Raw genomic sequence first — 17,679 nt, forward strand, 5'->3', positions numbered from 1 at the left:
GACATTCGACTGCAGTGTTTATTGAACACTGAGGTAAGAGTAAAGTAGTTTAGTAAGCCAGCAGTAGGTTAAAATATTTGTCAGGATAGTCAAGTTAATTGGCCTTGAACAGGAGTTGTGAAATGCTGAGAGTTTGGTGACTAGGGTGTGGAAAAAGATTTCAAAGAGGAAGTTTGGGAAATGATGTGGTTAGCAGTTGTGTTCTGGAGTGGTGGATGATCACAGTTGAAAAATTGTTATTCGGCAATAACAAGTGAGAAGACCTTATCCCGCTATACAACAAAAAATCCCCATTGTCAGTGGGTTTGTTAGCATGCTAGAAATGGACTGGGAGAATAAAATAGTGCAGGATTGGAGTGAGGTCATTTGGAGCACGAAATGGAAAGGAGAAACTAACACTTTTTAATCTCAATGATTTGGTGTGTGCAAATGGATGAAGGAAGCTGATTAAAACAGAGGCAAAGATTTGTTGATAGAATGCCTAACTCTTCTGTATTTTTTTAAACAAAGCAACTAAAAGGGGGAAGGCTCAGTGGTGGAGTTGACAGACAGATCAAGGGAACAGTGAAAGTATGATACTGCCCTCTGATTTGAAAGGTTGGAATGAGGTGAAAAATACATCCGGAGAGACTGGCACCCAAATGTTACTGGAGCTTAGGTGGCTGCCTGTAAGAAATGTCATTATTTTTAAAGGTTAAACTGCGTAATACATACAGATAGCATCGTGGGTCGGTTCTGGATCACTGCTGCTTGTGACAACATGCTGCAGGCCGTGGATTTAGCAAAATTGAGTGCATTGCTTCAGAGAATTTTAAATATTGCACGCATATAATGGGTTGATCCGAAATGGAAAAACTTTAAGATGAATCTTCTGAGGAGGAAGTTAGAATGTAAGCAAGTATTAATATCTGAGATAATATTTGTAGATCTTGGCGCATAAATGGCTTGTAGATATTGCATGATCTGGCCCCTGTTCTCCCCCACCCCCATCCCACACCACCACCACCACCAAATCAAAACTCCACCTTCCCTGACAGCTTCTTAGGTGTTTTGAACATTATGGGATATCTTTTTCTCATTCTGTTAATAGCAACGTTCTTTAACCTATTTATTAAAGGAAACACGTTCACATTACAATGGTAACATATCTGAGGACTTTGGAAATAAGATACGCAAAATTAAATTGCTGGTGAAATTCAGCAGATCTGGCAGAATTTGTGGGAAGAAAGTAAAGATAATGTTTCTAAACTTGAAATGTTAGCTCTGCTTTCTCTCCACCAGTGCTGAGTTTTGCCAGCAGCATTCACAGTTCTTTGTTTTATTATATTGGAAAAACTTAATCCTGTTAATTCTAGTTCCAAATTAAGTCAGACTTTACTGTCCATAAGGCCAGATTGTAAATAGACCTGCCTGCACATCTGAAAGCATGTCTGTGTGGCATGCAGATATTTGGGACAAATCATTATAATTTTATCTTTTACTGTTCTAAATACTTTTTCTGTATGAGTGAATTGACGAGATCTTGTTGAGAATGGCTGTCTTATTGCCTCTAGATTTGTTCAGGACCTGAGAAGACTGCTATTGATAAAATCATTGATTCGGGACCTCAGCTGGCTGGAATATTGGAACACAATGTGGTTCTAAGTGAGTATATCCTTAGCAGTGAAATCTCTTGCCAAGCCCTGTAACCTAAGTTTTACCAATGGCCCAGTCATCTCAAATGCATGCTGGACAAAACTGGTATATTTTAATGTAGGTAAGTGAGAGTTTTTGGACCAAATAAAGGGATGGATCAGAGGCTTAGTTTTGGGGAATAGAAAGGTTAAGAGCTAGAAACGGTGACAGTTCTGAGAGATTGAGATCTGTGTTCACCAATCATTGAAATGTAGTGCTCAAGTACAACACTTGAATTGGTGCATGTTTCAACACTTAAAAGCACCATACAATTCCTAAAAAGATTCTTCTCGTAACCAGCAGTCTGTACAGCTTGCAGATGAAACTGTTCATTTTGCCTTTCAGTTTAATCTCCCATCCCAGCACATCCTATTCCTCTAGCCTTCACAGTAGTATTTCCTGAAAAAGCCATGGAAAGAATGCAAGCAATCGGCTGCTGTTATTTGTATGCCATACAATATTGGAGTATCTTGGGGAAAACCAGAGTGTAAAAGAATCTACTTACTGCAGCAGTTTACGTCCGCAATCTTCAAGTTATCCTCACCAAACATCATCAAAGTTGGAGTACTGCATTAACCAAGCTGTTAATAACATTAGGTCTGTGAGCTTTTATCTGGCACGTAGAGCAATGAAGTTACCTTTGCCCAACTACAAGAGTTACACTAAATGTCAGAGGGTGGTGCAGGTTTGTAGCTATATTTAAGGATACCGGGGATACTCCACTACTTTTCAACTAAAATGTCTAACTACAGGGCAGTAATAAATTAAGATTAATTTCAAATACCCAGATGATAAAGAAACTGAAAGTGAATACTTGTTGCTGTAGAATCTTTTCAATGCTTTGTACAGTACAACAGTTATTTCAATGCATGTTGCTAAATATTAACAGCCCAGAAGCATGCCATTCAGCCCAACCTCTTGGTACTTATGCTATTTCCTACCCATCCCTCTTCATCCAGATTCAACAGCATGTTCTCCTATAGCTTTGTCCTTTGTGTGCATCTCACTCTTCCAAGAATAATGTGATGCTGTTTGCCTCAGCTGCTCCCTTTGGTAGCACGCACACTTTCTGGGTAAAGTTTCTCCTGAGTTCCTTACTGGATTTATTTCTGTCTTTAACTATTAAATTTATGATCCCTAGTTTTGTCTCACCAGCACATTGAATATCATCTTTGTCAACTCTCTTGATTGTTTTCATAATCTTGAAGATCACCACCTGACTCCTTCAGCCTTCCGTTTTCGAGGGAAAAGGGATCTAAACTGTTCAATCTTTCCTGAAATATATCATCTCTCATTTCTGGTATTGTGAATCTTTTTTGCATCATCTTCTCAGGTGCTTCTGTATCTTTCAAGAGCTATGCACAGTTCTTCTGGTAGGGTTTATCTAACATTTCACACAAGTTTAACATATCTTCCTTGCTTTTCAGTTGTCATACTGAACAAATGTTATTCCTCATTTGGTGTAGCATGCTGGAAATAAAGCCTCTCTATTCCCAAAGTGGTCACAAAAGTTAAAAATATTAGTGAGCAGGTTTGCAAATTTACCAAACTTAACTTTTTTTTAGACCCAGGTTGATAGCACAGACTAGGTTTCTGTAGTCACGTGAATGATTACAAATATGAGAAAAATTACAAATAAATAAATTCTAGTTATGAACTGCCAACATTTAATTCTACTAATCAAAACTCTCCCTACACACACAGACGTAGAAAAAAAGGGTGTTTATGAGCAGAGGGGAAAAATAGGGAGACAGTTCAAAGGCTCCTGTCCACAGGGTTTGTTGAGTTGATCCTTCGGTCTTTTCAGGGCTTGGTGCTCCTTGATCCCTATTCTGCAGGTACTTTCACTTGCTTACGGGAGGTATAGAGTGACTGGTTTGCACATAAAGTTTCTGAATTATTTGTTAAAAGCCACAGCTTATAGCACCTGTTGAGGGGAAAAGTCTTCAGGCTTGCAGTATTTTTTTTAAACTGTAGAGAAATGGAGGTCACCTTATTTTCTGAAGGTCCATTGGCTTTTGACCAAACATTCACATTCATGACCTGTTTATCCTATATCCGAACCGATAACCTAATTGTTGGTAGGCAGAAGGAAACAGCACATAACTGTGATCAGAGATAATGGGGACTGCAGATGCTCTGGAATCCAAGATAACAATGTGAAGCAGGATGAACACAGCAGGCCAAGCCGCATCTCGGGAGCACAAAAGCTGACGTTTTGGGCCTAGAGCCTTCATCAGAGAGGGGGGTGGGGAGAGGGTTCTGTAATAAATAGGGAGAGAGGGGGAGGCGGACCGAAGATGGATAGAGGAGAAGATAGGTGGAGAGGAGAGCATAGGTGGGGAGGGGATAGGTCAGTCCGGGGAGGACAGACAGGTCAAAAAGGCAGGATGAGGTTAGTAGGTGGGAAATGGAGGTGCGGCTTGAGGTGGGAGGAGGGGATAGGTGAGAGGAAGAACAGGTTAGCGAGGCGGGGACGAGCTGGGCTAGTTTTGGGATGTAGTGGGGGTAGGGGACGAGCTGGGCTGGTTTTGGGATGCAGTGGGGGTAGGGGACGAGCTGGGCTGGTTTTGGGATGCAGTAGGGGAGGGGGAGATTTTGAAGCTTGTGAAGTCCACATTGATACCATTGGGCTGCAGGGTTCCCAAGTGGAATATGAGTTGCTGTTCCTGCAACCTTCGGGTGGCATCATTGTGGCACCGCAGGAGGCCCAGGACGGACATGTCATCTGCGGAATGGGAGGGGGAGTGGAAATGGTTCACAACTGGGAGGTGCAGTTGTTTATTGCAAACCGAGCGTAGGTGTTCTGCAAAGCGGTCCCCAAGCCTCCACTTGGTTTCCCCAATGTAGAGGAAGCCACGCCGGGTACAGTGGATACAGTATACTACATTGGCAGATGTGCAGGTGAACATCTGCTTGATATGGAAAGTCATCTTGGGGCCTGGGATGGGGGTGAGGGAGGAGGTGTGGGGGCAAGTGTAGCACTTCCTGCGGTTGCAGGGGAAGGTGCTGGGTGTGGTGGGGTTGGGGGGGTGGGGGGTAGTGTGAAGCGGGCAAGGGAGTCAAGGAGAGAGTGGTCTCTCTGGAAGGCAGACAACAGTGGGGATGGAAAAATGTCTTGGGTGGTGCGGTCGGATTGTAGATTGTGGATGTGTCGGAGGATGATGCGTTGTATCCGGAGTTTGGTGGAGTGGTATGTGAGGACGAGGGGAATTCTCTTAAGGCGGTTATTACGGGCAAAGGGTGTGAGGAATGTGTTGCAGGAAATGTAGGAGACACAGTCGAGGGCGTTCTCGACCACTGCGGTGGGGGGGGGGTGGTGGGAGTTGCGGTCCCTTGAAGAACGTGGCCATCTGGGATGTGCAGGAGTGGAATGCCTCATCCTGGAAGCAGATGCGGTGGAGGCAAAGGAATTGGGAATAGGGGATGGGATTTTTGCAGGGGGTGGGTGGGAGGAGGTGTATTCTAGGTAGCTGTGTGAGTCGGTGGGCTTGAAATGGACATCGGTTTCTAGCTGGTTGCCTGAGATGGAGACAGACAGAGAGGTCCCCCTCAAGCCGTGCCTCCATTTCCCACCTACTAACCTCCATCCTGCCTCCTTGACCTGTCCGTCCTCCCCGGACTGACCTAATCCCTCCCAACCCCCCCACCTCTACTCTCCACCTATCTTCTCCATTATCCAGCTTTGGTCCGCCTCCTCCTCTCTCCCTATTTATTTCAGAGCCCTCTCCCCATCCCCCTTTCTGATGAAGGGTCTAGGCCTGAAACGTCAGCTTTTGTGCTCCTGAGATGCTGCTTGGTCTACTATGTTCATCCAGCTTCACACTTTGCTATCATAGCACATAAATGTGTATTGGTAACCTGTATTTAATTGTTTCCACAATCCTTGGTTTTTCAAACAGTTGTTTTCTGATCCAGTCCACAATCAAAAATACAGAAAAATAAAAAATGGTTTGTAAACAAGTACAGTAAGACTTGACCATAGACGACATAATTTTTGGTAGTGAAGTGGAGTAGTCTTGCTCTCTTGCATTCCTGAATTGTAAATCTCTAAGTCAAAGGTGTTTGGACTGCTACTTACTGAAAAGCCAGCTTTGACCATAAGTCATGGTTATCCGATGCACTCTAGCTCATCTTCTGTCACTAGAAATCTGATCTGCGTATTGTGTGGCTTACAATATAGTCCAGATGCTTTGGAAAGGTTTCTAAAGGAATGTGCTTTTACTCGTAACTAGATAATTTTTAAAAATTCCCTCTCTTAGCTCCCTGTATCATCTCTGATTTAAGATTGTCAATTTGTGTAGAGCTGTAGTGTGTTTTGTGTTATGAAGTTGCATCCATTATGTACTGGATGATTCTCACTACATGGAATATTTGCAGTTAGCTGGCAATGCAAGGAAACTCTCTTCCCAGTACACACACCCTTTTAGTTTCTTGAGTTGAATGGTTTTTTGTGTAACCAGGTTGTAGAATAAAAGGTTGTTATTTGTTGTCTTTTAGCTGTAGGGATCCTATTTAAAAATGTACTTCACATTTTCAGTTAAATTATATAACATTTTCCCCATAGAAACCAGTCATTTATCTTAACAGAATTATTGCCACTTCTTCAGAAAAATTGTAGCTTGGGTTGTGGATGAGGTTGTAGACTTGCTCATTGAGTCGGCATGTTTGATTGTAGATGTTTTGTTATCCTGCTAAGTTAGAACGGCAGTGCACCTCTGGTGAAGCATTGGTGTTCTGTCCGGCTTGATATTTATGTGCATTGGTTTGCTGGGGTTGTTGGCATCACTTCCACTTTCGCAGTGTCCCATATATCAGGTCACTACAATGTTTGTTGATCAACAGGCACATTGAACACAAGCGGGACAGAACACCAACACTTCACCGGATGTGCACTTAAGATTTTGTCTAACAGGTTGACAAAATGTCTACAATCAGACACACCAGTTTGATGAGCAAGTCAATGACCATATTGCTAGTGTTTATGAATTATAGATCATCATCTCCCCTACTTTGGCTAACTTCATCAATGTAGCCTTCTACTTCTTTCTTCCTCATGTACTTCTGAACAGGCATAATGTGCCTAATGGCCTCTTCCTGTGACGTTTTATACAAAAAATTGTTTTCCTCACAGTGATGATGTGCTAATAGTGGAAATGGGTCACTTTCTATAGTGATTGGTATTAATTGATTTGTTTATTGGGATCAGAGGATTAACTGATGGAGATGGCAAATTGTTGTCTCCAAGGAATGCTAATGAATCTGAAGCTAAGGCAAAATATTGGGGAGGAGTATAGGTTGCTCGAGTGCATGTTTAATCAGGCTATCCAAAAATCTGGATGGCTTCAGCTTCTTGGCATTATAAGAAAGAAGCACAGACATGCACATGCAACAAAACTGTTTCGTACCAACACTGGTTTCTCATGTCGAGGTACTTAACATGTTCTAATGGTAGTTAATTGACTTGTTTTCCATCTTGCGTTGCAGGTTTGTATAATAAAGGCTTCATTTACCTTGATGTACCAATATCAGATGACAGCTGCATAGCAGGTGAAAAATTTCTTTGACGTGTATTTTATCATCCTGATACAATTATGATCTGAATTGATCTTTGAATGGATTAATCCCTTATTCTAAACAACGCTATCAGTGTGGATTTTTTTTTCCTTTAGATCATGGAAGTCTAAGAGGGATTTTGATCAAGATATTCAAAATCTAAAGGGTTTTGGGAAGAGTATGTTATGAGATACTGTTTCTAGTAGTAGATTGGTCAATGACCAGAAGTCAGATTTATTGACAACAGAACCAGAGGCAGCATGCTGGGAAAAGAAATTGCTGAATAAGTGAGTTTTTGTAACCTGGAGTGCACTGCCTGAAAGAGCGGTGGAAGGAATTTCATTTGTACCTTTTTTGAGAAGGAGTTGGTAAACACTTGGTGTCGGGGGAGTTGTGGGATAATTCAAGGAGCATGAAACTGATTGGACAATCTTTCCAAACAGCCAGTAGGGCACGGAATGCTGAATGATCTCCTTTGGATCGAATGGTAGCATAAAACAGTGTGGCTTTTCTTTGTTTCTCGCAATCTATAAGATCCATTGTAGGAATTAAGTTACTTAATATTAGTTAAGCTGGAGTCTGGAGATTGATGCTTTTGTATTTTGGAATCTTCTCAGCAGATTCTTTGAGTACTTTTATCAACCTATTTTTTTTTAAAAAGTTATTAAGCACAAACATTAGTTAATTGACATAACATGATTTGGTAGCATGGTCTTTATTTGATCTGAAGTGTCAGCTTGGTTCAATTGACTTGCGTTGTAAGTGTTGGTTGAAGCCTTACTCTTGTACGTGAACTTATAATCTAACCTGACTCTTTAGTACGATACTAAAGAAATTGTGTATTGTTGAAGGGTTGGGGAATGAGTTCATCTTTCAGATCCATTGTTAAATTGAGGTTCTGTCTGAATGCTTGAGTGCATTTGAAAAATTGGAGAGTCCTGCTTGCAAAGGAACTGAAAATTTATGTATGGTGGTTGACATTTCTCCCTTGGTGTACGCCACCAAATGCTGGAAAACACTTAAGCAAGTCAGGCAACATCAGTGAGTGAGAGAGAAAAATTGAATCAGTTCATGTCAACTGTTTAACACTGATCAAGGCAAAAGGGGATGGTAATGAGACAAGTGACAAAAAATTGAAACAGAGGCTGTATCAACTGGTTAAAGCAGAAGGCTTCTGGGAATGTCTGAAAATGTGTAGACTGCCGAGATATAGACCCACCCCATTGGCCGTGTCAATAAGGACTCCCACTTTCCATTCGTGGTGGTGCACTTATCAATTGGCCTTTCAATATTTCCTTTACTACCCTCAGATGTCAGTCACTCCTCCTCCTCGGTGAAATGCTGTATTTCAATAGTGTATTTGCCATTCAATGCACATAATACAGATTGGGTGATTATTTGCCCCTACTGAGGCCGCATATGTGACAACAAACTATGATGTCATCACTTGAGTGAAATGATTTTCTGTAGAGTGGGATAGCAGCAGAAACTGTCTTCATCCTTTAACGGAAGATTGGTAAATATTGCATGACGATAAGGAAAAAAGGTGAAGTATTACTGGTAGCAGATCAATTAGTTGCTTATTGGGCAGTCTCTTGTGATGTTGCTGTGGATGGGGAAGGATGACTATGAAAGCTCTCTTCCTGAATGGCAACATCTGGAACTTTTATTATCACTGATTTTCAAACTGAGCATTTCATTTTTGCTGAAAAGAAGACATTCTGTTGAAGGTTATAGCATTGTACTTATCTGGACTGATACAAAAATGCCAAATTTTAAAGTTGATGTGGTGTGAAGAAAACATGCTAAATGGTTGGTTAGTTGACATCGAGAATGCACCATGGAACTATACAATAGAAATTCTTGCTCTCTTTTATGTATGACTTTCTTGGGTTTATCCTAATGAGTGCAAGACAAAAAATATTGACAGCAGTTTTTTGTTTCCAACAATGCTGAAGTCCTAGACTACAAATTGACTTGACTTTCATAATGTTTTGTCTAAATGCGGACAATGTGTTTAATTTTTTCTTTCCTTTTAATGTTTAGTTCCCCCCTTAGAGGGCTTTGTGATGAACCGGGTCCAAGGTGATTACTTTGAAACACTTCTCTACAAGATTTTTGTTTCTATTGATGAGCAAACCAATGTTGCAGAGGTAGGAAGGCAAACAAAATAAATTCCGTATTTTTTTCTAAACCAGTGCATGCAAGCAGCCGTGCAACACTTAACTTTTTAAAAAGGACAGGTGTAATAGTAAAGAAATACTGCACTGTTAAAGATGCCTTTGTTTTCGATTCAGCAAAGGTCTTGTCTGTCTCATCAGGTGGACACAAAAGATCTCTAAAGTACTATTTAAAGAAGTCTAAAGTGTTGTTCCTACATTCCCTCAAGAATGCTTATCCCCTGTCACTTCAAAACAAAAACAGATTGTTCGTAATTGCATCTAACTTCCACAAATGGCAATGCAGTCAAATTGGCTGCTGCTTTTCCTACCTTGCAATTGTGACTTTACTTTAAAAGCGTTTCAATGATTCTGAAAGATTTTGGGATGGCCCTATATAAATACAGTTTGTTTCATGCTTTCTTTCATGAAAATTTCATATAACCTGGTCTTGTTTGAATTTACTGTGAGCAGCATTTTAATTTGAAGTCATACATTATAATCTAAATGTGTTTGTGATATTAGAAAGGCAGGAAATAGCAAAATTCCATACAGACTTGTAAACTGTATCATGCGTTTATTTCTTTTATTGAAAGAATGGATTGGGTACAAGAGTTTAAAAATATTTGTAAATTATGCAAAGTTTTTAATAGACCAGCAATGATATACTTGGTTAAGTTTGTTTTTGAATTTTTAAAAAATTCATTCCTGGAACGTGGGCATGGCTGGCTGGCTGGCCAGCATTTATTACCTGTCCCTAGTTGCCTTTGAGAAGATGATGGTGAGCTGCTTCATTGAAACTCTGCAGTTCACATGCTGTAGGTTGACCCACAATGCCTTTAGTGAGGGAATTATAACTTGTCATTCCTGTAAAGTTTTTGGCTTTACTTGCCGGTGCACACCACATTTATACGCTCCATCTCTTCCATCACATGTTGCTCCTCATTATCCATATCAGTGCTCTGTTCTATCTCCACCCATTTTATATATCATGTGTGATAAAATTAATCAATTAGTAGTGCAGAATTGAGGGTTCATATTTTTCTTGGAATACACTTTTTATTCTTTTTCCCATGGTTGATCCAAAGGAAGTACACGTCAGACACCTATAAATGAGACAAACATAAAACTTTATGGAAATGAATCCATGTTGTAAATCTCAAGCTTTTAGCAGCTAACAAAGCTCCACTTTACTTTGGAGAATTTGTTCACTTATTTCAAGCTCAGTATCCTGTTTTAAGAAGCAGGAAGTCAGAAAAAAAAACCGTAAAGCTCCTTAGTCTCCAAGATACCTGTGAAATGTGTGTGTCCTACAGACTTGTGCTTAATTTTCAGGCGAAAGGTGCAAAGATGGAAGAGGAGAAGCAGAAGAGAAGCAGAAGGGGAACATGGGAGAAGAAATATTAAAAAAAACCTGTGTATAAACATGGCCAGCACAAAGCCTACATAATGAATATACTACATCTCAAATATTATAGCCCCTCAGTCAAGTGGAGGTTGTAGTGAAACTGTCATGCATTTAGGCCATGCCCCTAGAAACAACCATTTTATTAAAATGTTACAGATATTACAATGATCAGAACTGATTTCCCTTCACAGTCATGCAGCTCTTTATAAGATGTATCGAGAGATTTTGAGATGCCAAGAATTTTACAACTAGCAACAATATGCAACTCTAAAGTCTCCCCAGAAGTGAAATCCTGTTTTTTTCCAAAAGTGTAAATTAAGCATTAAGTTTACAGATCCCTTTTGGCAAAACATGAACTGACAAAGTGCCAAGTATCCAGAATCTCATTCTAAAGGCATTTTGTTGTTTACTCCCACAACTATTACAGAGGAAAAACCTAACAAAAATCTGAACGTGATGTGTAACAAAATTAGAACTAGATTAGATCTAATGTTGAATTATAATGCACTGCATTAGAATTTTGGAAAATTACAAAAAAGTTGACTTCATCTCTGAATTTAGAAAGCTATATAACTTGTAATAGCATCAAATTTTACTACATAATCGTGAGGCAAGATTGGTTTTATCCGCATATTCACCCCAGAGACAAGCCCCTTCGCCAACCATGAATTTTCTGTGCAGCAGTTTCTGTAATCTTTAAAAAAGCTATATAATAGAAGAAGCATTAGGTGAATGGCACAGATAAAAGTTACGGACATAGGAAATTGTGCTCTTGACTTGAGATGGGTTTTGCAGAGATTTGTTTGAGGTTTCTTAAAATAGTTCGGCAGTTTGAACTTTAAGTGCGTTTGTCAGTGACTCAGTTTTATCGAGGGTAGTGATGTTTGGAAGGGGCTTGGTCTGGTGGATAAATACACTCAGAATGAATACAAGAAAATAATGGCAGATCTTATTACATTGAGATATGGAGACAGAATGGCGGGATTGGGGAATGCTCATCACTACATGGTGGGAACAAACATTTGAAAAGTTTAGAAGCTTATATTGTGATTTTTGTGATTTTTTTTTTAAGAAGTGCCTTTCTGTTGGTAGTAATGGTTTTTTTTAATGTTTCTCAGCTGGCGAACGTGCTGGAAATAGATTTGTCTCTTGTGAAGGTACATACATTTTACAAATTTTGCCATTTAACGTTTAGATAAAGTTTAGATAAGTGTACATTTGTTTTGGTGGTTGAGCATTTCACTAGGAAGAAAAATGCAAGAAATTTCAAAATGCCTCATGAAACAAAAGTGGAGATACAAGAACATTTGAACCTAAATATATTATCTCTTTATATTCACTGAATAATGGGCACTGTTGTGAACTTGAATTCCAAAATACCAGTTTAAAAATTCCAGAATGCCATGTAATTGAATGGAATGTTGCTAATTCATGCAGAATCAGTGATCCTGATGTCACCCATTTTATATGAGATAGACTAAGGCTATTACTATAAAACATTGAAAATGCTCACTCACCGAAACAAAGTCTTGGAAATGATTTAGTAATGAATAAAACCTTAAATCTGCAAAATTTCCAGTCACTATTAACAATTATATATTCCTGAACCCACATTTGTGCTAGAAACTACTTGTGTAAAACTTGCTAAGCTATAATTACACCAATGGATGCCTGCAGCGCTATCGTAGGCAGGGAGATATAATTGCAAATTCCCAGATCCATATTGGCAATTTCTAAATACGTAACACTACGCCCTGAATTTTGTATTGACACCACAGCACCTGGCTAACAGAAACCTTTAACGCACACACCTGTAGTTCAACACAGAAGTATAGAAGTTGCTATCACTGACACCTTCCTCCCCCACAAATTGTGGTATTAAAACCCTCAGATGGCAATCATCTAGAATTCACCTGAGTTGATGTGAAATCCCACATTTACATTATTATTCTCACTCTGCCAACCTTGAATAAATTATCGTTTGTTGAATGAGGCACAACTAAGTTTTGATAAAACGCTAGAACGTAACTTCAGGTGAGCAATTTCTCTGGACATGAAAATCTGATCTGTTTATTGAATGTCAAATTTCCCCAGTCATTCCTGTAAACACCATTTCTTGGAAAATTAATATTTAACCCTTTCTCTTAATCCTACATGTATGTCACGATCATTATTTCATTTTCTATAACATTATGAAGTGTATTTCATGGCTTGATGTCTAAGAGAATCCTCCAATATAGCTACTTATACCCTGTTTAGTAATCATTGTTGCCGAATGCTTGAGGCCCCTTACAGCTATAACTAGGATTAAATTTAAGCTGGAAAGGTGAAGTCCTTGCCATAAAGCTTGACATATTTTTGTGAGCAGCTGACTTAATGATTAGATGTGTTTTTTTTAATATATCCATATGTTATGAGCGCATTGCTAGCTAAACAAGTGCTTATTACCCATCCCAGAGAGCAGCTTAGAGTCAACCACATTGATATGGGTCTGGAGTCACCTGTAGTTTAGACCAGGTAAAGATGACAGTTTCCTCCCCCAAAGGGCATTAATCAGATGGGTTTTTCCGAACAATTGACAATGGTTTCATAGTCATCATTAGTCTGTAATTCCAGATTTTCTTTGAATTCAAATTCTACCGCCTGCCATTGGGAGGAATATAAGCCCTGGTCCTTGGAACGTTACCTGGGTCTCTGGATTAACAGTCCAATGCTAGCATAACTAGGTCATTGCCAATCACTTTGTCACTTTATTGCTCACTGAAAACTCTAGGCCTATGTGACCTTGTATGTCCTTTTAACATATTTGATGCTAATTCTGTTTAATATCATTGTTAGATGACATTAGTGTTTATTTTGTCTGTTCAGAATGCAGTGTCAATGTATTGTCGACTGGGTTTTGCACACAGGAAGGGACAAGTGATGAATGCAGAGCAGCTTCACCCAACCTGGAGAAATGTTCCATCTGTCAACAGATTAAAGTAAGTGGAGGCTTTCGCACTAATTTTTTAACCGTTGTAGGTATTTTTTTTTTCTAAACTATTGGTGAGGATCCATTTGCTTCACAAGAACAATCTGGATTAGTTTGAGATGGGTGACGTGTTGGATCGTGGAAGGAAAGTTTTTGAACTAGTCACTAATTTAGAAATGTGGATGTTATTAAAAATGAGTTATGCCATTGCATGTAAGATTATATTGAAGACTGGTAGTGTAGGATCCTGAATAACAACGCATGATATGAAAGCCAACCCTCACTTTTGGTACTTGTTGTACCTGTAGATGAAGTTATGATTTTCTTGAACAGTGTTAATGGTCCAGGAGCTAATATTGGTTCTTTGGTTGTTTTCTACTTTCATTGTAAAACCATTTAATTGAAGACCATTTAATCCTGATTGTTGATTAGAACATAGTTTATGCTGCAAACGTTTGTCTGCTTTCCTCCAGGCTCATAGCAGTAATAAAACATGTTCAAAATTATTGTGCCTTCTGCAGTGGGATGTGTAACTGAGTTTTTAGGCCTCTGAATCCAGTGACAGCCAAACTGCAGGAATGGAGGCCTCCTATGATAAATAATACTGCAGTACACTGAGGGGTTTCAACTTTAACTTTTACCTTTTATGTTATGGTAAATTATTCCTTCAAACCTATTGAATGATCTTGAAAGAGTTGTTTAACTCTCCTAGTATTATTGGGTACTGTTATAAACTTGTCAAAAACTTGTACCTGCTTCCTATTCTTACTGCTAGCACTTCTGTTGGTGCATTAGTCTTAAAGCTATTGCCTTTGAGAATTGTTCCCACTGACAGAGGTCTATAAATAGGAATCCTGATTTTCTCTCTCTCAAATTTGAGAAAGTTTCTGTTTTCCCTAGCCACAGAATAAAAAGGAAAATTGAATTTCCGGAGATAGAAGAACTTGTGCCTTTTATTTTGTATTGCCTAAAATTGTAGGCATTACATTTTTACCATCTACCACCACTTTGCACCACTTAATACCTATCATTAAATTTAATGCACCAAATCTAGCTATTCACAGTAACTCTGCCAGTGTTTATGCATGTATATAATTTTTAAATATTTTATTTACTTCATCTCATTCCATCAGCATATTGCAACAGAGGTGAGAGGAGTCACGGCTTCCTTGTTTTTTTTAGACCCTCCCAAGGTCACGAGCAGCAAATCGTTTTTTGCAATTGTCTATTTTAGCTTGTAGCTGTCACACTTCAACGAGACTTAGTTAACCAGATCAACAATGCAAATGAGCTAATTTCAAGATTTCTTAGAGCAAACTAGAATTTTATTAGCTGTTCCTGTTGCCAGTTCTATTCTTTCCTCCTCGTTCCCCCTCTACCCCCCCAAAAAAGTAGTTGAAATAACTTCAGTGTCTACTCAATGAAATCATTTCGTCTTTAAAAAAAACTCCAGCCTGTTGAGTCTTTCATCATAGTTATAAATGTACATGAAGAGCTGTACAAGTATATTGCAGATCACGTGTTTGTTTTTACAGTTGTACATGCTGCAACATCATTGAGTTTAAATGGCTACTGACACCCACAAAAACAAACCAGACCAAGGAAAATGTGCCTTTTGAAATGAAAGTTGTAGTCTTGAAACATACAGCAGGCTACAGATAGCCTATGAAAGATTATTCTATTTTGCATAAAAGCTGTTTTTGGTTTATAATGCTCTTAGGATGGTGTCGCACTTTATTTTAAAACATTCTCCTACTTTGCACTTTAAAGTTTATTCTTTTTTTTAACTTGAATATGGATCTGACGAAGGAAAACCTGGTAAGCATTAATTTGGTATGTTTTATTCATCAAACAGACTTTGTGTTATTTTGCCTCTTCATGAGAGTGCCCAAGTTTTTCAAATTTACCACAAAGTGCTGTGTGTATGTATATATGTAACATAGCAACCAATGTTTCTCAAATGTCTGAGAAACGGATTTAATGTATTGCTGTTGGAGTCCAGTTCACAATGCTTCTGATATATTTAGAACACTTAACTGTAAAAAGTACTTAAGGTTCTTAACTCTTTAGCATTGGTCTTTTTGCAAAAATCCTTTCTTCTTGTTTTGTTGCTCTGGAATGTGTTGTTCTCCCGCTCCGCTCCCTTCCTATTGAGCTTTTACAAATTTGGTTGTCAATTTTGCAAAACATATGTTGTATCCAATGTATTCATATTGCATGTCTTGTGTCATACATTTTGGAACATGAAGTGTTGAGCACATGAACAACTACTGTTTTAATTGGTACGTTTCAAAGCAATGTTTTGTTGTTTTCACTGCTTTTATTGTCATTGGAAATGGAATGCGAAAAAGAGCCTAAAGATTTCTAATAAAAAAAGTACTGTAGTAAACCTCTATAAAAATAGTTGACATCATGTATTTTCATCAATGAAATGGTTTTTTTTAAAAGTTGTGTTAAGTCAAATTCTAAGTATGCAACTTTGGGTGACGTGCTAATTAAACAACTACAAAGTTGTACAAATGTCATTGTTGCTTCATTGCTTTTCACAGGTGTGCAATGGATCCACAGAAGATGTTGCTGTCGTGGGATGGAGCTGATAATCAAAGTCCTGTGCATGACATAGTATCAATAGATGTAGATGCAACCAGTCAAGATGATACAGGTGAATGTGCCTCTTCATTTCGGTCTAGTTCAGAGAATGTGATGTTGAATAATGTTTGTACATTCAGGTAACTAATTAGATAACTGCCAAAAAAAAATGTAGGTAGTGACTTGATTTTAAAAAAACGTTATGCAGTGATGGAGACCATCATAGATCTACCTACACCACTTGGACTGTAGTGGTTCAAGAAATTTGCCCATCTCTACTTTCTCGTGAGACTTTTGGAGCAGATGATAAATGCTGCCATTGCCATGTACACTTGCATCCCTCAGATTAATTTTTAAAAATGACTTTTACTCTTTTAGCTTGTTTCAAACTTTTGACCTTTACAGATTTTTTTTTCATTCTTTCCTATAATGTGAAATTCTTACATGAAATAGTACCGTTGGAAATTGGCTACAGTAGCATTGTGGTTACATGAAGTTGTCTTAATTTATAGCTGACTCTGCCAGTGTGAACAGTCTGAGCATGCCCAGTGGACATACAAAACGAATTGCCTTCCTGTTTGACTCGACCCTTACAGCGTTCCTTATGATGGGGAATCTTTCACCGGTAAAGTGCTCTTGTATCTACGTAACTTAGTATATAGTGATGGAGGGGTAAATATTGGCCAGAGCAGCAGGAAGAATTACTTGTTCTTCAATATATATTTTGGAGAATGGGTAATTAATGTAGAATAAACTATGCGTGACATTTTCAACACTAGTCATTCAAATCAAAGGAAGTGAAAAGAAAAGACATCAAATGAAATATTTGTTGTACGGTACCACTATTGCTCAGCTATATAAAGTTCGCATCAAAAGTAATATAGCTGCTGAATAGCATGAACTAATTTTCACTAAATTAGTAGAACTTTTGACTGTAAAGTATATCTTGAACGAGTTTCTGTGGTACAAATGCAAATGGTTCATCTTATTAAAATATGTTTGTTTCTGTTTTTAAGTGTTATTTTTGTTCATGTTTCATTGTTTTGTTTTCTATAGAACCTCAAGAGCCATGCTGTGACAATGTTTGAAGTTGGAAAACTATCAGATGAATCATTGGACAGCTTCCTTATGGAACTTGAAAAGGTAGGCTGTTAGGGTGAGTGTTACTTTTATGATAAAAAGGCCCTTGCAGTTGGCTTTGAAGCATTGTTTAGTTTACTGGCTGTTCAAAGTAATTCGATGTATTAAGATTTTGAGGAGTTTCAGTGTGGCAAGTAAGAAGGAACTAATTTCTGTGACAGGAGAATCAGTTTCCGGAAGAA

General features: G+C 38.6%; 1 protein-coding gene across 7 annotated transcripts in view; it reads left to right on the forward strand.

Annotated features, from left to right (window-relative positions):
• The window catches only part of fam91a1 (family with sequence similarity 91 member A1), a 54,890-nt gene that overhangs the window by 18,848 nt on the left and 18,363 nt on the right, over positions 1-17,679 (forward strand). For all 7 annotated transcript variants that reach the window (XM_059645950.1, XM_059645952.1, XM_048528943.2 and 4 more), the window contains exons 7-14: positions 1,554-1,644; positions 7,162-7,224; positions 9,277-9,383; positions 11,916-11,954; positions 13,666-13,778; positions 16,318-16,430; positions 16,870-16,982; positions 17,414-17,500. In XM_059645950.1, the coding sequence (XP_059501933.1) occupies positions 1,554-1,644; positions 7,162-7,224; positions 9,277-9,383; positions 11,916-11,954; positions 13,666-13,778; positions 16,318-16,430; positions 16,870-16,982; positions 17,414-17,500 (726 nt within the window). The remainder of the gene's footprint in view (positions 1-1,553; positions 1,645-7,161; positions 7,225-9,276; positions 9,384-11,915; positions 11,955-13,665; positions 13,779-16,317; positions 16,431-16,869; positions 16,983-17,413; positions 17,501-17,679) is intronic.

Source organism: Stegostoma tigrinum, chromosome 5, assembly GCF_030684315.1.
Source record: "Stegostoma tigrinum isolate sSteTig4 chromosome 5, sSteTig4.hap1, whole genome shotgun sequence".
NCBI lineage: Eukaryota > Metazoa > Chordata > Chondrichthyes > Orectolobiformes > Stegostomatidae > Stegostoma > Stegostoma tigrinum.